The sequence below is a fragment of the Urocitellus parryii genome, chromosome 3 (assembly GCF_045843805.1).
Source record: "Urocitellus parryii isolate mUroPar1 chromosome 3, mUroPar1.hap1, whole genome shotgun sequence".
Classification (NCBI taxonomy): domain Eukaryota; kingdom Metazoa; phylum Chordata; class Mammalia; order Rodentia; family Sciuridae; genus Urocitellus; species Urocitellus parryii.
Window position 1 is genome coordinate 200,955,374 of NC_135533.1, and position 24,416 is coordinate 200,979,789.

The window sequence follows — 24,416 nt, forward strand, 5'->3', positions numbered from 1 at the left end:
AGTGGTAATGATGGAGGTCTTAGAGGATCTAGTGGACAGGGCACCTCTCCTGGCCTGCAAGGCAAACACATCGTGGCAGACCCAGGGCTGAACATGTGAAGGTTGATTTCTCAACAGCATTTCAGTTGATTTCAGTCAATAGCAGATTTACTTTTTGTTGCCTGAAGCCTGTTCTGACACCAACTGCAGCTTCCTTGTTCTCCTGGACCTCCTGTCAGCTGAGCTGGTGGATTTCCTTCCAGCAAGGTGGAACCAAGTTTGCTCACATGATGGTCGGGGCTGGCTCGGGGGTTTTGCATCTGCTCAGATATTGCCTGTTCCTCTCCTTCCACTTTGGTTTGCATTGCTTCTTGATGATGCAGTCATCAGGTTTTGGTTTTAGAGAGAGATGGATTCCAGGGCAGCCAGCTGCTCGCTGTGGCCAGGCTCTGGGGCATATGCTGACAGTTGTCCTTTACGTTAACCGTGTAGGCAGCAGGGCCTGATCGTGCCACCTTCTGACAGTGCTAGCTTGGACACCTGGCTTCACCTTTCTGTTCTCAGTTTCCTCATCTTCTGGAACTGAATGTCCTGTGCTTATTATAATTGGGTTTCCTTTCCTGTGCTGTTAGCTTCGGATTTGGGCTGTTGACTGGAGGAAGATCACTCTCCTCCCTGTCCCTGAGAGTGACAGTGGTTCTGGGAAGAGCCTGCTTCAGATATTCTGTGTGTGTGTTTGTGTGCGTGCGTAAGAGAGTGAGACGTGTGTACGTGCGTGCATGCTCAGGAACACAGGTTGAACTTGGATGCTTTCCCTAATTTGCTTGCGGAGAAGCCAGCTGGAGTAGAGCAGCCAGGGACAGGGAGGTGTGGAAAACTCGTGGGCAATGACAAGTTTGCTTAGAGCAAGTGAGGTCACACAGTGTGCTGGGGTGCCCTGCCCAGGCTTACTCCACACGTACTTATTTTGGCCTGCTGGGGGCCAGGCTCTATGTTGGCACAGAGCCCAGTGGAGGGGCTGGTCGAGTAACATGAGGCTCCTTTCTTGCAGCACCGGGAGCCACCCCCTTGCATTCTCTAGTTTCTTACAGTGTCCTTTTAGTGGCTGACTTCACACAGTGGGGGAACTTGTCCCCTCATGATCTGAAGGGACTTACCAAGAATCCCACAGTGGTATTGGGTGACAGCAGTGGTGGTGGTGGTGAGGAGCAGCTCTGGGGCTTCCATCTCTCTTTTCACTATATTTGGGCCACCTTGGAATTCTCATAACTGGGTCCAGGCCAGGTTCCGAAGCTATATGTACAGAAAGGCGGCTGGGACAAAAATTCATATGAGCTGAGCACGGTGATGCATGTCTGCAACCCAGTGACTTGGGAAGCTGAGTCAGGAGGATCACAAGTTTAAGGCTAGCCTGGACAACTTAGCAAGACCCTGTCTCAAAATAAAAAGGGCTGGGGATGTGTCTCAGTGGTAGAATGCTTGCCTAGCATGCATGAGGTCCTGGGTTTCAGCCCCAGCCCATACACACACACACACACACAAAAAAAAAAAAAAAAAAAAAAAAGTTATACTGGGCTGGGGCTGTAGCTCAGTGGCAGAGCACTTGCCTTGCATGTGTGAGGTACCGGGTTCAATCCTCAGCACCACATAAAAATAAATAAATAAAATAAAGGTATGCTGTCCATCACTACAAAATAATAATAATAAAAAAGTTATACCAAGTGATTTCCAAAGGCTGTCCTGTCAGGGGGATGGTCAGGGAATGGAACAAGTGGATACTGGATAGAGAGGTGAGGAAGTCAAGGGAGTTTCAGTCTCAGGCAAAGTCACAGAGTGGGTAGCTTCTGCTTGATCCCACTGAGAGATCTTCAGAGTTCCAAGGACCAAGTTCGCCAAGTCCTGGGCAGGTTGGACAGGAGCAGGGGATGGGCTGGCAGGCATGCATGATCTTCTCCAGGGAGATACTCATTTTGTACTAAACCAGGCTTGAGGAACTGTTTGTGGGGAGCAAAGCCTCCAGAGCATGTGGGCTTTGCATCTGTCCACCCTACCTGGTCCCTAGCTGTGGGGCACTGGGCAGGTTATTCAGCTTTCCTGGCCTCAGTTTCTCCTGATGGACATGTGCTTATGGTGAAGACTGAATTAGCTAGTACGTGTGTAACCTGTCCAGTGTGCAAGACTGACCACTTGCAGCTAACACACACTTCAGAGCGTGGCTCATTCTAGATGACCGAGGTGCACTAATAGGAGAAAGAGATGGCTCCTGAACTGAATGTACTATAAGTGTGATAGACATTCTGGATTTTGAATACTCGGTTTGGAAAACAGAACCTAAAATAGCTCATTAATACTTTGAAGTTGATTCTGTGTTTGATGAGACTATTTTGAAGATCTCAGGTTAAGTAAAATTGACATCAATTTCACCTGGTTTTGCTCTTTAAGCGTGGCTTCTTGATCTAAAACCACACTGGCTTGCATTGCTTTTCTGGAAGCACTTAGGACAGGGTATGTGTGGTATGCAGTGGTCACTTGCTCTTAAGCTGCTATTGTATCAAAGCATCTTTACTTTGTCTCAGCTGAAGCCTTCAGAACCATAAATGCTTAAACAGAAAGATGGTGATTTGTTCAAGGGAGGTGGATTTCACAATTGCCATCCACCAAATGAGCCCAGCTAGGCCTTGTGCCTGAGGCAAGGGGTGGCACGAGACTCACAGGCAGCCATAGAGTGTGTGTGTTCCCTGGAGGAAGAAGGTCCTGGGGGCCTGAAGCTGCTGTCTCTTCAGAGCATGACGCGGGCGGTGATCATCGCTGAGCCTGTTTTCTGGTACCTTAAAAATGTACCCTGAGCTTAGCAAGTACATGCAGAGCCTCCCCAAACTGCCCCTCCCCTCGAGGTAGTTGGAGGAGATGTGGAAGATGACATTTCCCACCCAGAAGGGAGTGAGGAAGGTTGGGATTTGGCTCATGTAGGGCTGCGGCTGACATTCTGTCTGTGCCCTGCCCCTCTGTCAGGCTCTGGAGCCCTTGCCTGGGTTTGAGCCTCCCTAGAGGCATGTGGGGGAGGATGGCAGGTGGCCAAGTTGGGGTGCAGGATGGGAGGTGGCTTTCCAGGCAGTTTCCAAAGGCCTGTTTGTCTGGAGCTTGGCCTGATGGAGCTGAGGCTTTGCTCTCAGGTGGCAGGGGCTTAAACAGAGGCCCTTTGTTGGCCTGCCAGAGGTCAATTTTAGAAGCTGTGAATAGACTGGAGCTGGCAGCCCCCTCCTTTGCCCTGGGCCCGGGGCTGCCAACTCTCTGGGTTACCCACGCCTAGTGATGGGCTAGTGGCATGTGGCAAGAGGTGGCTTTGCCCAAGTTGACAGCCAGGGAGCAAAGGAAGTAAAGGTGGGGGCAGGAAGAATGGAGATGATGCTGAGCAAACCCATTCGTTTGCGGAGGGTGGAGTGGGCGGGGCACTTTCATCTCTTCCCTGAATGCTCAAGGGTAGGCTGGTGCCACTGGTTCCCCGTCTTCTCTGACACAGCCGTGGAGGTCACTTAGGGTCACTTCTGCTGTGCTCTGAGCAGGCACAAGCCCTCCTACACACCCACTTCTTGATGGGAGGAGTGTCTAGGAATTTGTAGCTGCGTTTTAAAAATGCTACATTTACATGCAGTGGAGTGTGTAGGCTGGTGAGTTTTGACACCCATGTAACTCAGAACCGTTCCATCCCCAGAAAGTTCCCTCTTGCCACTTCCAGTTAGAGCCCATTCTCAGGCAACTGCTATTCTGACTTTTCCATCATTTTTAGTTTTGCCTCTTTTAAAAACATAAATGAGTTCGTGTAGATTCGCGTGCAGTTCCTCCTCCTCATGCATGGATTCTGCATGGGGGTTCCAGCAGAGGAGCGAACTCCTCTATCAGGAAGGTTGTCCTCTTTGACCGAATGCAAAGCTCTGGAAGAAATGCACATGGAGCCATGCGGGAGGAAGGAGACTCACCTGCCTAGCTAGCCACTTCAGCAGGGCCATTGGCCCTGGCCATCAATGGGATGGCCATCAGTGGGATGACAGATTGGCCTCACACCCACAGATCCTGAATTTGCGTATTTATTTACTTGCTAAGATTTAGCGAGAATCAGCACTCAGCATTTTGGGGATCATTCTTGGTTGTGCAGAGAGTGGTGAAAAATTTGAATCCCCAACACCTGCCTTCCCAGCTACAGCTGAGCTTGCCTTCTCCCTTCAGGTCTCAGAGAGTAAACAGGTGCCCTTTCATGGTTGATTTAGTGCCATGTTTTTGTTTTTTTTCTTTCTTTCTTTTTTATTGCATCTTTGTGCTTTCTGTTGTGATCTCACAGTTTAAAGCGGCCCCCAAGCGTGGTGCTGAGGTACTGGCTAGCCTTCCTAAGTGCAAGCAGGCTGCAGTGCCCCCTAGGAGAAAGCAGGGGTGTCGAAGCTCAAGTTCGTGATTTGAGTCATGGCGCTGTTGGCCGGGGGGCTCAGCGTTGAGTCAGCAGTGGATAAAACAAGGTGTCTTTAAACAGAAACACACATGCACATTTGTTTACTGATTGGTTGATGGAAATCTCGTGGCCAGAGGTTCTCAGGAACATGCACTTTTGTTTGTGCTAGGAGTGATGGTGCCAGATTCTCTGGTTTAGTGTTCTTGGCAATTTTATGGAACGTGATCACTGCAGATAGCAAGAACAAGCTGTAGTACTCCTTAGCTTGGCTTCTTTTGCTCAGATGCTATCTGTGAAATTAATTATGGACATATTACTGTTTTTTCATTTTCCAATTGAGGAACTTTTTTTTTCTCCTTTCTTTCAGTTTTTTTGGCTAGTATGAATGAATCTGCTATGATCCTTTGTGTACAGTCTTTGATTGGATTGCCAAAAAAATTTTCCAAAGTGGCTGTGCCAGGTAATGTTCCCACCAGCAATGTGTGAGTGAGTTCCTCCTTGGATTTGAGCTGTTTAGGATTTTTTTTTTTTTTTTTTTTTTTTTTTTGGTGGTACTGGGATTGAACTCAAGGCCTCACACATGCTAGGAAGTGTTCTGCCATTCAGCTACATCCCAGCTCTTTTTATTTTTATTTTGAGAAGTGATCTTGCTAAGTTGCTGAGGCTAGTTGCAAACTTGGAATCCTCCTGTCTCAGCCTCCTGAGTAGTGGGAATATAGATGTGTATCACCATGCCTGGCAAGACAGACTTTTAAAACAAACAAACAAAAAACACAGATATTTAGTTCTGTCTTTATTTCTGCAATGCTGGGGATGGAACCCAGGGCTTTGCACATGCTAAGCAAGAGCCCCTGGGGGGCTCTCCCCTCTGTGCACAGCCATGGGTACTCCTGGCTGGGAGCCCGTCTCTATTCTGTTTCCTCTCTCCGGACAGGACCTTATTCAGGCCCCTCCCTGGAAGGAAGGTCTTGATCTTGGAGATGCCCAGGGGAGTCCCACCTGTGTGTGCACTGCCAGTGTCCTTGCTTACTGGTGGATTTTTAAACCCAGTAGTGTCAGAAAGTAGTGTTTTATCTTTTCCAAGAAAAGGGCCTTGGCAGTTTGCCCTGTGTTATACTCTCAAGTCAGGTAGAAAACCCATGTTAAAAGTTTCTGTTTTGTGACATGAACCCAGCCCAGCGGCCCCCACCCCCTTCTCACCATGCAAGATTTCCCATGTTTGTTAAGGGTGGAAGTGAGCACTTGGCAAGGGGCACAGATGTTCTAAGGAGAAAATTGTGTGGGGGGGTGTGCACTCTTTGGCCACTAAGTGGGGAGACTCTCCCTAGCCTGCTGGGAGGCTGGATTGCCTACATCTCTGGGGGAAGAGGAGGACCTGGAGGAGAGAGGGGCTATCTGTCTGCAGACTTGGGAGAGAGCAGAAACTCAGCTTAGGTTTTCAACAACTTTTCCCTTTGTCTTCTTTTCTTTCTCTGTCTACTCCCCACCCCACCCCCAGTTTGGTAACTATGTATTTAAAGCAGCTCTAAATTCAGCCTGGGAGCAATGGTATATAGCTTAGTAATAGAGCACTTGCCTAGCAAGTAGGCAGCTCTGGGTTCTGTCCCCAGGGGCGCAGAAAATAAAATAAAATCAGCCTTGTGTTAATTCTGAGGAAAATTCAGGCTTTTGTGTTTTTTCTAAAAAGAGAAAAAAGAATTTTCAGTTTGATTCCTTTCCATGCGGTCCGCCTTGACTGGCGCAGGGGTTCCTCACTGCCCGTGGTCACTGCTGTAGCCTTTCTGTGTCACAGCAGCCATCTCTGACTCAGCTGTGCACAGTGCCCCGCCGCCCACTGGCGTGCGTGTTTTCTGTGGTTGGAGGGAGGGCAGGAGGGAGCTGGAGGACATGGCAGGCCGGGGGATGGGAGCCCAGAGCTGTGTGACTCATTCATTCCTTCTCTCACTCATTCAGCTCATGTTCATTGAGCTCCCCCTGTGCCGGGTTAAGATGGGGCAGCATCCTCCAGGGCTTTGCTGGCCTGTGGGGGACAGGGACAATAGGGAGGGGAGCAGGGGCCTGGGAACAGAGGCCTCAGCTCTGATCCTGGGGGTCCCCCAGGGAGCACAGGAGGTTCTGTGAAGTCCTGGAATGTAGAGTCTGTGGGGACAGCGATTGATATCTTTTCCTTAACTACTGTCCTTAGGCTTGGAAGGAAACGAGGGAAGAGGACATTTCTCCTGGAATGGGAGGGAGGAAACAAACTTTCGCTGGATGCCTCCCGGTGCCAGGAGCTTACATGATCTCTCCCAAGCCTCAGAGCTCCCTCAGGAAGTGTGTGCCATTATGCCCCACTTGGCAGATGAGAAAACTGTGAGATGGGGTTGGAGCTCAGGATTTACACCAAAGCCACTGCAGATCCTCAGCAGGAGAGAGGCTATGGACTGGGCAAAGAAGCACTTGCCACTGGGAAGCACCTAGAATGTTGGTGACCTGCAGTCTTAGGGAAAGGCCCACTTGGGAGGTGGTGCTACTTGGTGCTTATTCATGGGTGCTGACTTTTTAAAAAAATGTTTATGTATATTTTTAGTTGTTGATGGACCTTTATTTTATTTACTTATTTATATGCAGTGCTGAGAATCGAATCCAGTGCCTCACATATGCTAGGCAAGCACTCTATCACTGAGCCACAGCCCCATGGGTGCTGATTTTGAGGAAGAATCCTCAAAATGAGGAAGAATCATTGCATCATATCATACCGTTGGTGTTTTCCTCCCTCCCTCCTTCTCTCCCTCCCTCCCTTCCTTCCTTCCTTCCTTCCTTGTGCTGGGGCTGAAATTCTGGGCCTCATGGGCCGAGTGTACTCTGTACCACTGAGCTACACCCTTAGCCCCCCTGAGTTTTCTTTCTGTGTGTGATACTAAACTAAAAATGGTTTTTAACAGCACTCCCTAGAATAGGATAGTGAGCAGTCTTTTAGAAGATTCATTTAAACTGATTACCAGTTGTGTGCCTGAGTAATGCTAGCTCTTCTTTATGCTTGAGCATAGATAGCCAGATTTAACAAATAAAAAGATAGTATATCCATTTGAATTTGAATTTTGCAGTACTGGGGATTGGACCCAGGGATGCTCTACCACTGAGCCACATCCCCAGCCCTTTTTATTTTTTATTTTGAGACAGGGTTTTGCTAAGTTGATAAGCACCTCACTAAATTGCTGAGGCTGGCCTCAAACTTGCAACCCTCCTGCCTCAGGAGTCTCTGGAATTACAGGTGTGCACCACTGCACCTGATTCTAGTGGTTCTTAATGTATTCAGAGTTGTGCATCAGCATTTCCACTGTCTAACTTTGGAACATTTCATCACTCCAGAAAGACCCGGCACCCACTAGCAATCACTCCTGTTTCCCTCTTCCCCAGCTCTGGGCAACCATTTATCTACTTACCATTTCTGAGAACATTTATTTTTGTCAGCATCTTTGTCTCCCCCCACCCCAAACTTCTGTTACATTAACTGGGTCACATGATGTAATTTTCAAAAAATGTTTTTTATACATTGTACCAAAGTATCCATTAGAAAAGTTGTTCAGGGGCTGGGGTGGTGGCTCAGTGGTAGAGTGCTCGCCTAGCACATGCGAGGCCCTGGGTTCCATCCTCAGCACTACATATAAATAAATAAATAAAATAAAGGTATTGTGACCAACTACAACTAAAAAAATAAATTAAAAAAATACTTTAAAAAATTCCATCTTTTGGTTCCACTAAGAGTAACAGGAGTGTCCTTTTCTCTCTACCCTCAGCAAAGCTGTTATCATTATTTTCTTTCTTAACCAGTTGGGTAAGTGATAAATGGCATCACCTCCTTGCATTGAACTCCTAGTAGTGCCCAACACTTTGCATGCAGAATGGTCGTTCCTATTTTAGATTAGAGTTGAAAAGGCTCACTGTCGAGTAGAGAGAGACTGGAAGTGAAGGAGGCTGGAGAGAAGGGTGTGCGCAGAGCAGGGGGGTGCCCTGGTGGCTGGCTGTGGGAGGGTTTGTGTAGGAGGTTGGGGCAGGGGTGCGAGGTCTCCTGATATCTTCAAGTCCTTCCTTTGGAGAGTGGAGGGCAGGGGATTGTTCAGGCCAGAGAGTGGTAGCACCCTTGGGCTAAAGAGCACCTGCAAAATGGTCTGGCCGGCAATCTCAGCATAGTCTGATTGGGACATCACCTTAGAAGCTTCCTTTCCCAATGCAATGAAGTGAGGCCATTGTTGGGTTTGAGGCTTTGTGTGTTTTAATGGCAGCTTCTGAATGAAGAAAGTAGGCTGGTGCAATGCCTCTCTGTAGCCCAGAATGGCTCTTAAGTACTTCCTTTGTGGCTTGGTGATAGCCTCGTGCATTTGACTGGGGAACTGTGGAGCTTGTGGAGAGAAGCAGAGGCAGGAGATCCCAGGGTGCCAGGGGATGCAGTGCCATGTGTTGTATTGTCTGGGTCTAAGGTTCTCAACTGTGTTCCCACATTAGGATCAGCTGGGGAGCTCGCCCTGTCCAGGAGCTCGACCTGGAGGTCATGTTGGGCGACCCCACCTCGACTCTGCATAGCAGACTTCAGAAGTAGCCATCTGCTCAGTGCATCAGAGGCTCAGCACTAGCTGTCTCTGGGGATGTGTTGTGAACTTACGGGGTGCCTGGGGAGGACTCTCTGTTTCATTCTTTTTTTGGATGGGGGATAGTGTTGAACTCAGGGGTACTCTATGACCAAGCTGTAGCCCCAGCCTTTGTTATTTTGGTAAGTTGCCCAGCCTGATCTTGAGCTTGCAATTCTCCTGCCTCAGCCTCCTGAATCAGTGGAATTACTGGTGTGCACCAGTGCCCACTTTTTACTGGGGTCATTGGTTCAGCCTTGCCCCAAGGGCTTGGCCCCTCTTCCCAAACTGCTGATGTCCAGAGCTGTCGGGGTGCAAGACTACAGCCTTTGACTGAGAAAGAGCCTTGTACAACTTGTGCCGCAAATAGCCTTGCAGAGAGGCTCCAGGCAGATCTGCCATCTTCGAGTTCCTGTCCCCGAACCTTGTCTGAACACAGGGGGTGGTTCATGGCTACATGATCCCACGTGATGTCCAGTGTTGGGGAGCACCTTCCTCACTGAGAGGTGCCAGGGTACGAAGAACCACTCTCACTGGCTGGCACTATGGTGCCTTTTTATTTAAAACCTTTTCATCATGACAAGAGACGCTGACCAGGTCACCATCCAGGTTGGCTGTGGATTCAGTTGAAGGAGGGCCTCTGGCCTCCAGGGTCCTTGGGCTGGCTGCGGGCAAGAGGGAAACAGGAAATCTGCTCTGGCTAAATGTGAAGGCTGCTCTGCTGGTCAGACAGCAAATTAGTTTTTTTTGGCTTTGGGTGTGTGGGAGATAATTCAGTACCAGTTTGGGGTAGCTTGTTTCATGGGGAACGCCGCCCAGGCCAGTGCATTTTGATCCATTATGCTGTGGTACTTGTTCTCAGTTCATCTCCCTGGAATTGCTGCAGGGCCCGGCTGTTCCAGGAGGCAGAGCGGGCTCTGTCCCATCCTAGACCAAGTTGCTTCCCTTCCGTCTGTTATATATTTTGAGATTCCACTACTTTTTTTTTTTTTTTTTTTTGAGAAAAGTTTTTATCCATTAAAACAGTTTGAAAACCACTTCTGTGCACAGAGAGGCTGTCTGTTTTACAGGTCACCAATGCCATTGGTCTAGAACCAAAATAATGATGTCAACAGTCTGGCCACAGTAGTGATAAAAAGTCAAATGTCCTTCATGGGAGAACTTTTTGTTTATTTGTGGTGAGTAGAAAGTCCTTAGCAGAAGGCCTGTTGCATTGCTTTGACCCCTTAAAGGTCATTACATTATAATAAGTGATGGTGTTCGTGTTTTTTTGTAATGGATACCCAGTTTTTCTTTTCTGTCAAGTGGAAGACTATAAAAAACTCTGAACAATTGCCTGGAGTCCTCCTGGCCCACCCAGTGGCCTCGGTCAACAGGGGAGGGGCAAACTGAGAGTGACTAGGATCCCTGCCTTCTGGGAGGTTCTGCTTGGGAGTGGCCACAGCAGATCTGGGCATCCTCATCAGTGACTATCTTGGAGCCCCAGAGGGAGGGGAAGCTTTGGTCCTGAAAAACCTTGCAGCCCCTTGTAAGTCCTGCCTGCTCTCCATGGCATGCAGTGTCTTTTCTGTCCCCTCCTTTCCACCCCGACACTAGATAGAACTTCTTCCCTTTACCTCCAGTGTCTCAGGGTCATTGCCGTCATATCAACTGCCCCAGAGTTGTGCACATATCTCCGGCTTTCCTAGCCATGTGGCTCTTCTCTCAACCTCGAGCATCCACCCCAGCCCCTGACTCTTGGCAATTTTTTCAATTTTTTCCCATCAGTACTGGAGGTTGAAACCAGGAGCATTCTATTACTGAGTCATGTCCCAACCCTTTTAATTTTGAGATGGGGCTTTGCTGAGTTGACCATGGCCTTGCACATGCGACCCTCCTGCTTCAGCCTCCTGAGTAGCTGAGATTACAGGGGTGTGCCACTGTGTCTGGCTTTTGAATACATTTGGTGCTTACCTGGCATCTGCTGTGTGTGGGACACTTGCTTTTCTTCTCTTTATCGGGACACTAAAATATACGACCAAACCCCTGCCCTTAGCAAGTTTTTTTTTTTTAAATATTTTTTAGTTTTGAATAGATTTTATTTTAGTTATTTGTATGCGGTGCTGAGAATCAAACCCGGTGCCTCACGCATGCTAGGCAAGCGTTCTACCGCTGGGCTACAAACCCAGCCCTCTTAGCAAGGTTTTGGTTTTGCTTTGTTTTGTTTTTGATAGGTGGGAAGGGGACAGATACCACTAGCCCTCCCTGCAGAAAACCAGGAGCTACAAAAGGCAGGTGGTGCAGTACTTGAACAGTCGTTGGTGGCTCTTTGACTCCTGTAAAAAAATCTTTTACAAAAGGAAGCTGTCCCTAGTCCTCGTCCTTTCTGTGGGAAAGAATTCTGTACAGCTGCTTCAGATGACTGTTCAGCAGCTTCTTATAAAACTAAACATATTTTTACCATATGATCCAGCAATCACGCCCCTTGGCATTTGGTCAAATGGGCTGAAAACCTACGTTCACACAGAAACATGCATATCCATGTTTATAGCAACCTTATTCATAATTGCCCAAACTCAGAAGCAACCAAGATGCCCTCCAGTAGGCAAATGGATAAAGAAATGGGTCCATCTAGACGGTGGTATATCATTCAGCCTTAAAAAAATGACCTACCAAGCCATGAAAAGACAGAGAGGAACATCAAGTGCAGTTAGTAAGCCAAAGAAGCCAATCTGAAAAGGCTATGTACTGTAGATCCCAACCTTCTAAAAATGGCAAAATTGTGGAGACAGTGCCAAGGTTATTGATTGCCAGGGGTTACGGGAAAGGGAGGGATGATTGACAGAGCACAGAGGATATTTTAGACAGTGAACTACACTATATATGATGCTATAATGGTGGATACATGTCATTACATTATGTATTTATCTTAGTCCATAGAACATATTACACCGAGAGCCCCTCCCAGTGTAAACTGTGAACTCCAAGTGATAGTGACGTACCCGTGTGAGCTCATAGTTGTTAACAGAGGCTCTACTTTGGAGTCGGGGGTGTTGGTGACAGAGGAGGCTGTGCGTGTATCAGGGCAGGGAGAATATGGAAAATCTATACTTTGTGCTCAGTTTTACTGTTATCTGCTCTAAAAAGTAAATTCAATTTTAAAAATGCAGAAAGGGAAGAAACCAAAATGCTAAATGTCATATTAAAAAAAGTCCCCACCCCATCTATTGATTTAGTAATGGTCTTTCACAACCCCACCCAGTTCCCCAGCTCCTCAGGTGGTCCCAGGAAGCAGAGGCCTTGCAAAGACAAACCTTTTCTTCTGGGGCCCCTCTGTGGCCTGAACTCCCAGAGCCGTCTCTCTGTGGGGAGAAGGGTGGGCTACCTTCATCTCAAAGCTGCACCCAAGAAGGGGCTCTGCTCCTGCTGGCGAGCTGGCCTGTGGATTTGTTGGTGCCCCAGAATCTGAGGACACTGAGTTTGAGGATGAGCAGAGTGTGTTTGGCCTTCCTTCCTCTTAACTCTCTTAGCCCTTATAAGTGTTAAGGGGGACTGGAAAGGTCACGGATGAAGAGTGAGCCTGACCTTGGGCTTTCTGCTTCATCTTTGAACTTCGCTTTCTTCATCTGCAAAGTGATGATTTATCCGCGGCAGGACTGTTGTTCAATGAAGAAGCTGTGTTGTCTAGCACAGTGTTTGGCATGTAGGATGTTTAATAAATGCACACTCCACAGATGAAAGGATGGGGACTGGGTTAACCCCTAGCCCAAAGCAACTCCAAGTAGAAAGAACAAATAAAATTCAGGCACAAGGATAAAATAGAGTGTCAAGACACAGCATCAGGGAAGGAAGGACAGGAACTCCCCAGAGCTGAGGCCCTGCCGTCACCTTGAGGGGACTTCCAGGCTTTGGCACTAGGAGAGGGGAGGCAGAGCTGGCAGATCCCCCTGGTAGAAATGGAGCTGAGAGTCTAGGAAGACTAAGGTGGAGTTTGTAGGAGTTTGTAGCAATAGCCATTAAAGCACTTATATCCAGAATATATAAGGAATGCTCATAGCTCAACAACAAGAACAAAAGGCACAAAGGATTTTTTTTTTTGGTGTGTGTATGTGTGTGTGTGTGTGTGTTTGGTACTGGGGATCAAACCCAGTGGTGCTTTTCCCCTGAGCTGCATCTCAAGCCCTTTTTATTTTATAAGTAGCCTGGGCTGGCTTCAATTTGTGATCCTCCCGCCTCAGCCTCCCAAGTTGCTGGGGTTACAGGTGTGCGCCACTATGCTTGGCAAAAGATTTGAATGGATACTTCACTAAAGATATAGGAGGGCAAGGCTGAGGCAGGAGGAGAACAAGTTCAAGGCCAGCTTCAGCATTTGGTGAGACCCTGTGTGGAAAAGGGCTGTGGTTATGGCTCAGTAGTAGAGGACCTCTGGTTCAATCCCCAGTACTACACACGGGCATGTGCGTACACACAGAGAATAGGAAGACGATGGCAAATAAGCACTTGAAGATGCTCATGCACAACAGTTACTAGAGAAATGCCAATTAAAACCTCACTGAGAACCCACTATGTACCTATTATAATAGATAAAAAACTGTCTACACCAGGAGTTGGAAGGATGTGGAGAAATTGCAACGCTAATAAACTGCCAGTGGGAATGTAAAATGGTTGAAACTTTTCAGAAAACAGTTGGGTAGTTTCTTAGGAAGTTAGCTATATACCAGCCATAAGACCCGGCCATTCTTAGCTCTAGAGAAAAGGAAATAATCTGTCTGCTTTAATCAGCTTTTTTACTGCTGTGACTAAAAGACCTGACTAGCACAATAGTAGAGAAGGAAAGTTTATGTGAGGGCTCATGGTTTCAGACGTGTTAGTCCATAGAAGGCTGGCTCTATTCTTCTGGGCTCGAGGGAAGGCAGGACATCATGGTGGAAGAGTGTGGCAGAGGGAAGCAGCTCACATGACGAACAGGAATCAGAAAGACACCACTTGCCAGATACAAATATATTCCCCAAAGCCACGCCTCTAATGCCCACCTCCTCCAGCCACACCCTACCAGCCTTCTGTTTACCTCTCAGTTATCCCAATCAGGGGATTAATTCACTGATTGGGTTAAGATTCTCACAACCCAATTATTCTTCCTCTGAACTTTCTTCCATTGTCTCACATGTAAGCTTTTGGGGGACACCTCACATCCAAACCATAACAATGTCCATGCAAACATTTGAATGCAGATATTGATAGCGGCTTTATTTGTAATAGCCCCAAACTAGAAGCATCTTGTGTGCGCATCAACATGTGAATGGATCAACGAAATGTGCTGTGTCCTCATAATTCAATACTGTGTGGCAATAAGGAGGAATAAACTACTGATACACAAAAGAACTTGGATATATCTCAAAATAATTATGCCAAGCGAAAGAAACCAGATGAAGAGGAGTACATGTTCCAGATTCCACTTACAGGAACTCTCGACAACACAAAGTAATCTGTGATGACAGAGGGGAGCCGCGGTTGCCCGGGGACAGGAGAGGAAGGAGCTTGGGCTTGCAAAAGGCCCACAGAGCTGTGGACTCGGTGCTGGGTGTGTTTACTATCCTCATTGTAGGGTGGTGATTTCACAGGTGCATGCAAATGTCAAAACTTATCAGATCTCATCCTTTAAATGTGTGCAGTGTATTGTGTGACACTTAAGCCTCATTAAAGCTGTTTTTTAAAAGAGATCACTCTAGCTGTAGTTTAGAGAATGGATTCTAGGGCAGAAAGTCAAATTGCAGGGGAAAATGTCCTCTTCCTCACTCCTCTTGATGGGGTGTTTTTTTTTTTTTTTTTTTTCTTTTTTTGGTGGTTCCAGGGATCAAACCCAGTGGAGCTACCTCCACCCCACCCAGCCTTTCTTTTTATTGTTTTTTTGAGACCAAGTCTCACTAAGTTGCCTAGTTGGGGCTTGAACTTGAGATCCTCCAGCCCCAACCTCCAAACTGCTGGGGTTACAGATGTGCACCACCCCGGCTTCCCCCTAAAAGTTCATTCCCTTATTCCCCTCACTTTCCTCCTGGCTTTTGAGTCTGGATTATTCCAGTAATAGGTGATGGTGCTTTCTTACTCCCCTCTGCTGAGCATGTCTATAAATCCGATAGCCTAAAGGCCCTGGGAAAGCAGAGGGAAGCTAGTGGCTTGCTTTTTTTCTTCTTGTGGAACCCCAGCCTTTTCTCAGCCTGGGCCACTTAGGCTCAGTGCAGGATTCAGGTGAGGATGGGCAACCCACCTGTCAGCCACGGCAGAGGCCAGTTTCCCCAAATCGAGCTCAAGTGCAGTCTCATCCTATTGATAGTGTTTGCAGAGAGCCGGGCCACAAGAGATGGAGGAGTGTTTGTGGGTGGATTGATGCTGTCCCAACTGGAGGGGCAGTTGGAAGGCACTCAGTGTCCTTGGCAGGAGGGCAGAAGGGACTGTGAGCCACGCATCCTCATGGGAGAGGCCTTACTGTTGAGGTCCTAGGCACACGGGGTGTGTGGGGAAGCAAGGCAGAATGGAGGGCAGGCCAGGTGGCAGGAGGAGATCCAGGGCAGGGGGGCCTTGGGTTTGAGCCCCCGAACACGCTGTGTGTTAGAGGGTGGAGGAAGGTGCTCCCTCATTATGTGAGGGGCCCTGTGTGTGTGACATGAATTGAAAACTCAGAGATTAAAAACTCCCAGTCCAGGCTCTAGCCCTCAGTCAGTACCTTCTTTCCTAGAATGTGACACTTGCATTTCTTGTTTTTTTTTTCCTCTTTTCTATCTACAAAGGATTTTTCTATCCATTACCACACGCAACATACATGAAATATTTTCCTACTGACGTGACTTTGTCTGGGATTGTCCTCACTCTGTGACCGACGGTTTGGACACAAGTGGCTTCCTTCCTTGCTTTGTATCTGTGCTCAGTGGTTAGAGTGGTGCGAAAGGATGCCAGCAGCCCCAGGGATGAAGCTCCAGCACAGAGAACCGGAGGGAGCAGGTCCCGGGCCTCAGAGAAAGGGGAACTGGAAGAGAGCGTTGGTGGACAGGGTACCGAGAGAGGAGGAAGTGATAAAGTAGCAGGAAGTCTTGGGAGGTTGTCACAATATCCACTTGAAGGTGCTATTCATTATGCTGTTTGCTTTATGAGCAACGGGGAGAGGGTGTTGGGTTAAACCCTGACAAGCCGAGTTCCCTTCTGTCTGGGCCTGCAGGGTTACACCGACTCCTGAGGTGGATCTCGCATCTCCTTCTCTGCAGGCAGTCTCGGGCTGCTCCTGATCATCCTGTGGAGGGGTGGAAAGGGGCAGTTATATAAATATGGGAACCTTTGAAAGTTCTGGGCAGGGTTGTGGGTTGACCCGGCGAGGTGTTCTGAACATGAACATGACAATGTGGAGGACAGTGTGAGGCCTGAAGTCCAGCCTGGAGGTGGTTTTCTGCAGTTGAAAGGACTGACCTTCAGAAGGGCGAGAGGGTGATGGAAATACATTTCTAGTGACTGGCTGATTGCTGGGGGAGGGGTGGCATCTCGCTTTACTCATTGGCTGTTTTATGACTTGGTTTTCGCCTGTTCCCTTTCTGACTCACTGCTGTGTTCTTGCCTTGCAGGAGCCTGTGTGAAATGCAGCAAAGGAGTATTTGGGGCTGGCCAGGCCTGTCAGGCTATGGGGAACCTCTACCATGACGCCTGCTTCACCTGTGCGGCTTGCAGTAAGTGTGGGTTGTGTGGTGGAAGAAGAAGATTGAGAAGACCGAGGAGGGGGGGGAGAGGGAAGAGCATGGGCCTCATGCATGCTATGCAAGCACTCCACTACTGAGCCACATCTCTAGCCAAAAGTGTCCTTTAAGCTAGATTCTTACCACCAGCACGAGGGTGTTCAGCATAAGGTGATGCATCAGAATGTACTCAAGGTCGCCTGTGACTTTGGCGACAAGTTGCATGGATCCCTGACAACGGGGAGAGGCCTCAGAAGAATGAAGGGAGGGGAATATTGGGGTTCCCCAAGTCTACCCTGTTGTCAGTTATCTCCCCCGCCGTATGGACCACTCAACTAGAAGGTTGTTCATCCGTCACTTAACTCTATGTGAGGCAGGCCACTTTATAACTCTTTGACTCCTATCGTTGACTTAGAAGCTGCTGTAGGAATGTGAGGTGTGTGTATGTGTTTGTGTTTATGTCATTGTGTGAGTGCATGCATGCCTGTGTACTGGATGCTCGTTAGCACTGTCACTAGGGAACTGCTGGTGGTGGTGCACATGGCTCGTTCAGAGCAGTGCAGACTATGTGTAGTGGTGGTGCAGTTGATCATGGTTGCCTTGTGGAGCTTGACCAGGTGTCTTTTTGCATACTTCAGGGCGTGCATTAAGATTACAGTGGGAAATCAGGAGATGGATCCTTTGGGTCCTTTAATGGCAGCTGCCCCAGTGAAAGAGTCCATCATGCAGGATGGGTGCCAAGTCTGACCAAAGCATGAATTGTGCTTATTTTCTGATTTCTACCAAAGATTAATTTTTGAGGAACATTTTTGGAAAATGTCCCACTGCTGTTTTCCAGTTCTATACCGAGATTATCAGCTCTCGGTGAAAAGGAATCATTACACAGAATGTCAAGGATGAAGGGGTCTTTGTTACTGTCTGGCTGGTGAAGCTCCATCGTGGCAGCTCATTAGAATTACCTGGGAGATTTAAAAACCAGTGAGCTCCACCGGGATCAGCAGAATCAGAAGGGGTGGAACTCCTAGAGGGGGGCCAAGGATATTTTTTCAAAGCTCCTCAGGTGCCTCCCGTGGGTGGTTTGGACTGAGTGCACTGATTTAGTGTCTGGCACCTCATTTCCAAACCTCCTGGCAAGGGAAGGGAGACACCTGCTTGTGGCTGGTTTGTGGCATGACCCGATTCCCAGGGCAGAGCTGCCCAGTGTATGGACCTGACTCCCGACCTGCTGAGCCCTGAAGGTCCAGGCAGAAGCTTGAGTTCTCTCCTTGCACTTGAGTCCTCACTCCAGTTCCCCCAGAACACATGCCTTAAAGTTCAGTTCATACGTGGGTCATTGTTCACTTTGTAGGGAAAAGCTGGAAGAGATTTTGACCTGGAAATCTGTGTGTCCTCAGTGGAAACACCCAGGAGTTGTGTGATCTTCGATTGTCTTGGTCTTTGAGCTCCCTGACACTGTCACCAGGGGACTGCTGGTGGTGATGCACACGGCTCGTTCACAGCAGTGCAGACTGTGTGTGGTGGTGATGCAGTTGATCATGGTTGCTTTGTGGAGCTTGACCAGTTTTACATCTAATAGGCCAATTGATTTCTGCCTTCCGATGGCCTGTACATGTGGCTCTTGGCATTCTCCCAGTTGGCCATGTGAGTTGACATGAGTTCAATAAAAATCTTTGACTTGTGTTTGTGATTTATCTAAATGGGAGTTGCAATCAGACATAGTCCTTTAAAAATTATCTCTGAAAAAAAAAATTATCTCTGGCCAGGTGCTGTGGTGCATGCCTGTAATCCCAGCAGCTCAGGAGGTGAGACAGAAGGATTGCAGGTTCAAGGCCAGCCTCAGCAAATTAGCAAGGCTGTAAGCAACTTAGCAAGACCCTGTCTCAAAAAGGGCTGAGGATGTGACTTGGTGGTTAAGCGCCTCTGGGTTTAATCCCCTGTATCTTCCCCCCACATTATCTTTGACCTTTGATTTCCACAGATATTTATCAATATTTGCTCTGTTTACCAAAAGAAAGCAAATAAATATGAATCAGAGATTGTTTTTCACCTTAAGCAGTTACTATTTGAACTAGGGAAGCCTTTGGGGAGAAAAGCCTATGGATGAGTGTCTCAGTGTTCTGGGCTGCTGTAACGTCAGTCACAGCACCTTGGACTGTGACTTACAAACAGACATTGATTTATCATGGTAATAGAGGCAGGGAAGTCCATTATTGAGGTGCCAGCTGAGTTGGTGTCTGGGAAGGATGTCTCTTTCTGGTTCCTAGATGGTCATCTCTGGGTGCTTATAAAAGGGGGACTGAGCTTTCTGGGGCCTCTCAGAAGGGCACAAGATCCATTCATGAGGGCTTCACCTCCCAAAGGCCCTACCTCCGTACCCACTGTGTTGGAGGTTGGGCTTTCAACCAAGAGATTTTAAGGGGACACCATTGTAGGTGAATCAGCTGGTTCCACCTGCGGCTGCTGGAATAGCGCTCTATTCCTTCATAGAATAGGTTGACATTGTTTCCAGTTGTGGCCAGCGCAGACACTTAATGACAGAGCTGATGTGGGTTTTCTTGATATGTTGGTAGTCTAGTCCCTGTCCCCTCACTTCCTGCTTCCTATCACAGTCAAACTGGATTTCTCTTTCCCACTTCCACACCTGTGGCCACATTGTTCCCTGCAGTCTCTTCTTCTCACTCATTTTGTGCATTTAAAATCTGTCCAGCCTGAAGACCCCACTCAGGTACCTCCTCTTGCAGGAAGGAACCTTGGCTTCTGAATCTGGCACATTTTCCTTGCTTGTTCGTGACGTCATGCTCTGGTGCCAGCACACCAGCCCTAGAACAGAGCTGTTGAAGGAGCTGTGCTTGTGTGCAAGCTCAGGGTGCTGTGTGCCATGGGGCAGACACTCCTTCTGTCACCCGCGTCTCTCCATTGTGCGGAGCAGTTGGCACATTGGAGAGCCAGGCATGTGTCGAAGCAGCTTCTTTTGGGCACTAGAAGTCATTTGTCTTTGTTCAGTTGACTTATTGCTGCCCTTTAACTTGGCTTTCAGCAGGGGGAGGAGGCGCCCGGTGCTGTGTTCCAGCTCTGCAGGTCCTCGAGTGTGTCTCAGTGAGCTTCAGCACCATGGAGACAGCACACTGAGGGGCCAGGGAGGGTCCAGTTTACCCCTTTCTTAGAAGAGAAAATGGGGGCAGAGAGTGGAGAGACGTTTTCAAAGAGCCAGGAATGGTGGTGCATGCCTGTAATCCCAGCCACTCGTGAAGTTCAAGGCCCAGCCTCACAAGTTCAAGGCCAGCCTCAGCAATTTAGCAAGATCCTGTCTCAAAAATGACCCGAGGTGTGGCTCAGGGGTAAAGCACTCCTGGGTTCAATTCTTAGTTCAAAGAAAAAAAGAGAGATGTTTTCAAGGTCCCAAACCTGGCAGCTGAACTAGCACCAGCAACCAGGGCTCCTGCCTCTAGGTTTGACTTATATGTTCCCATTTCTCTGACTCATGCAAAATAAGATGTTTTCTTTGTTCTTTTTCATGTTCTGATAATAGAGCCTGATTAGTGTATTTCAGAATATACGTGTATGTGCTTTTTTGGTTTGTTTTTTTGGGTGCTGGGGATCAAACCCAGGGCCTTGTGCATACTGGGCAACTGCTCTGCCACTGAGCTACATCCCTAGCCCCCTATACATATTCTATTTTTCCATTTTGTTTCTCATTTTAAACTAGAAAATAATCTAGCTTAAAACCTCATATAGGTCTGGAGGTGTAGCTTAGTGGTAGAGTGTATCCTTAGCAAAATGAAGCCCTTGATTAATTCCTTGGCCACACCTCACAAAGAAAACCAAACAATGCTCCGTACTAAGAAAAACTCTACTACATACATGGTATTTATCCTTAAATTTTTTATTTTTCCTACAGTGCTGGGAATTGAACCCAGGGCCTCATGCATGGTAGGCAAACTGTTGTTGAGCCTCTCTTTATGGTATTTAAAGCTAGATTATGGCTATATGTGTATATCTTTAGGTCTGCACACACATTTCTTGGATTTTATTGATTCGCATTTAAAATATAATGTTGAGGGCTGAGGATGTGGCTCAAGTGGTAGCGCGCTCGCCTGGCATGCGTGCGGCCCGGGTTCGATCCTCAGCACCACATACAAACAAAGATGTTGTGTCCGCCGAAAACTAAAAAAATAAATATTAAAATTCTCTCTCTCAAAAAAAATATAATGTTGACATACAGTCAAGCTCACACACATTTATAAAGCCAGGCCAACATCTCACTGGTTTGACTGGTAAAGATATAGCAAGGCTCTTAGAGGTTCAAACAGTTTATTACTTAGGTACTGCTATGGTTGGGGTGTTCGTCCCCTCCAAAACTAACGTTGAAACTTAATCCCTGAAGTCATGTGTTGTTGGGATGCAACCAGCATTAGATGAGGTCAATGAGGGTGACATTCCATGATTGCATTAGTGGCTCTGCATTAGTGGAGGAGACCTGAGCTGATACATGCTCGTTCCATCTCACCAAGAGATGCCCTGTGCTGCCTGGTACTGTGCCAAGTCCTCATTACCAAAAAGGACCTCATCCGATATGGACCTTCACCCCCAGACCTCCAGAACTGTGAGCTGAATAAACCTGTATTCTTATAAACTACCAGTCTGTGCTTTTCAGTTATAGCAATAGAAAATGGACCAAGACACATACACAACACAAAGAATAGGCCAAAGGTGCCAGTATCCTGGGTCCTTGTCCCAGACACTGAAGGAATGATACAAACCAGAGAGGTTGGGTGACTATGGCGCAAGTTATGGGATGTTGAGAAACATTGAAGGATGTAGTGAAGTACTCCCAGAGCCCGCAGCTGTGTCCTGAATGGAGGGCAGAAAGCCTCCTCCCTCACGAGACAGAGGCTAGTGGAAGGCTCCTGCTCATCTTCCTGGGGCTTGCAAGGCTCCGTGGTGTTCTGCCAGGAGTCAGCAAGCCTTTGCCTATAGGCGGATAGGTACAGATTCTCCTGGGCACCAAGGTGGGTTTACTGAACAGAGAGATATGTACATTTCCCCATCCTCTGATGAGAGGTGGAGGTGTTTTGTTCACTTTGAGTTGTGCAAACCACATGAAAACCGCAAAGGAAAAAATTTTTAAGATAGACACAGCACCTTTATTTATGTATTTATTTTTTAATGTGGTGCCGAGGTATGAACCCAGTGCCTCACACATGCTAGGCAAGTGCTCTACCGCTGAGCCACAACCCCAGCCCACAGAGGAAAATTTAAAGACAGAAACCCTCATGTTAGCATTGTAGAAGAGCAGCCTTGCCTTCAGTTTTCTCTGCCCATTTTTGTCCAAATGTATCCACACTTTATTTTAGAGTTGTGATGATAGTATAGAAACATTGTATCCTTTCTGACTTAGCGTTAATTTCACAGTAATATGTCATCAGTACATGGTCGTCCACTGAGCTGTACAGGGTGTCATGGCCTTGAGTCTGTTTCAGGTTTTCATGTAATCACACATGGTGAGTGTCTTTGTGCATCCACCCCTCCCTGAATTGTCTGCTCAGTTTTCCAGAATACTCACTCAGGGAGCAATGTGTGGGTGTCTCTGTGGTTTGCTAAAGTTTTCTTCTTTCTTAGGTTTTGGGCCTTGAGTGTGGTTGCCATGGCAATGTGTGCTGAGGTCTCCCTTCTCCCCACTCAGGCCACGCCCACCTGACGTGGCCCTGGCTCCTGGCTGGTTGCTGTCCAGAGGCCATGGGCACACCCTGGAGGGGGGTCCAGTGGCCACGCAGGCGTGTGTGTGGGGTGGCCTGTCTGGAGGAGAAGCTGGCGCCTGTCTAGCTCTGGAGAGGTGGAATGAGAAGGAAGAGTGTGCCAACTTGAGGGGTCAAGTGGAGTTCTCCTGGGCACCTTCTAGAACAGACTCTTAGGGAGAAAGGAGAGGCCCTGCATTCTCACCCCAGGCAGTCATAGGTCCCCCAAAATAAGATTTTGTTCATTTTGTAACAACCAAATTCCATCCCAGGGCTGAGGTTAAACCTGTTGGCCACGTTGCATTCACAGTTGCTATAAATTTTCAGCTGTAAGAACTGGAAAATGTCAGAGCCCATATACTCTCCCTCCAGGAGCCCATGGAACTTGGGGTGTTCGGGTCTTAGGGATAGGAGTTTGGGAGGCAGCAGGTCTCAAGGCTCCAAGGAAGAGGAGAGCCACAGAGGGCTGGACCAGGTCCCCTCAGGGGACAGTGCTGGGGTGCAAAGGCCAGAACAGGTTGATTTCAGTGGAGGAGGCTCGTGTTTATATTCCTGGGCGAGGGGATGCGCTGTGATCTGCCGGCCGTACCAACCTGAGAATTCATGCCATTCCTTATCTTGCCTTCCGAAAACCCAATGCCATGCCCCCTAAAGATGGTGACCGACTCTAGTCCTGGAATCCATTACTCATACTGCATCAGGGGAAAGTCTGTCCGAGTTGGGCAAAGGCTGTGTAGCATGCTCACAGAACATCATGTTGTTAGCCGAGGTAAATAGGACAGTAGAACTCAGCCTACCCCTGGGTCAGAGGTTTTTGTGAATGAATACACGCCTTGACCCCCAGGTAAGTTCACCTCTGAATTACAGGAAGGCTCTTGTCAGCTATTTTATTTTTCTTACCAAGTCTCAATACCACCTCTGAAACCCTCCACCTGTTCCGTTGACTCCGTAGTGACCTTGGCAGCCTTGCCTCTGGAAATGCTCACACCTCTGACTTGGTTGAGCTTCACCCAGCTGATCACGGCTGCCTGCCGCAGCAGTCCTCATTATGTGTCTATACCCTCCCGTTTGCTGTGGGCCCAGGGCCACATAAGCCCTCCACCCACAGCTGCTCACTGAGTGAGTCCTTGTCACAATCCGGTCAGATGAGCATTCTTTTTACCCTCCTTTTACAGTCAAGCATGTAGTGGGTTGGAGAGTCCATCTGCTTGTTGTTGGTTACACTGCTCTTAAGTAGTGTGGTTGGCACTCGAACCCAAGACCACGCGGATCCGAAGCCCTCACTCAAGACCACTCTCCTAAAGTGATCTTTGCTTAGAAGGAACACGTGCCAGAGGAAGGAACCTGGCGCTGGGCATGGGCTCCTCCTGGACTTCTCCAGTTTGCCTCAGGGCTGTGTGACAATAAAGACTGAGGTACTCAGCTACCCTCGGGTTTTGAGGGCAGGAGATTGCCCGGGACTTGGAATAGGGTGGGTGGTATCAGTTCTGGGATGCCCCAGAGGAGAGAATGAGCTGAGGGCTCTGATCAGAGGTCTCTCTCTCTCTTTTAAGGCCTTTGATTCTGAATTTCTGAGCCATTCAATTGCCCCAGTGTTTCTCATCACATTCCCCATGTCTGTAGGAGCCGAGTGAGTCAGCTGGATCCAAGGGAGAAACTGAAGATCAGGAATGTGAGAAAGGAAGAGTGGGTAGACACTGAAGGAAGTCAGTGGGCGAGAAGAGGTCAGGGAACAACTCAAATAGACCGGAGCTGGGCAGAGGGCTGCGTGGGTCAGGAGTGTGCAGAGGAGTGACTCTGACTCGGTGGGTTTTCAGAGGTGCCTTGGGTTCATCTCAAGGGTGCGCTGGAATGGAGGCCAGACTTGATTTGCCAGGCCAGACTTGATTTGTGGCCCCGTCAAAGGTCATGAAGTCCCAGAGAGCAGGACAATATCAGCATCTTCCTGCGTATCCCATGA

At 48.2% G+C, this 24,416-nt stretch overlaps 1 protein-coding gene across 2 annotated transcripts in view; it reads left to right on the forward strand.

Moving 5' to 3' along the window:
- The window catches only part of Limd1 (LIM domain containing 1), a 56,442-nt gene that overhangs the window by 11,272 nt on the left and 20,754 nt on the right, over positions 1-24,416 (forward strand). For both annotated transcript variants that reach the window (XM_026389849.2, XM_026389848.2), the window contains exon 2: positions 16,614-16,715. In XM_026389849.2, the coding sequence (XP_026245634.2) occupies positions 16,614-16,715 (102 nt within the window). The remainder of the gene's footprint in view (positions 1-16,613; positions 16,716-24,416) is intronic.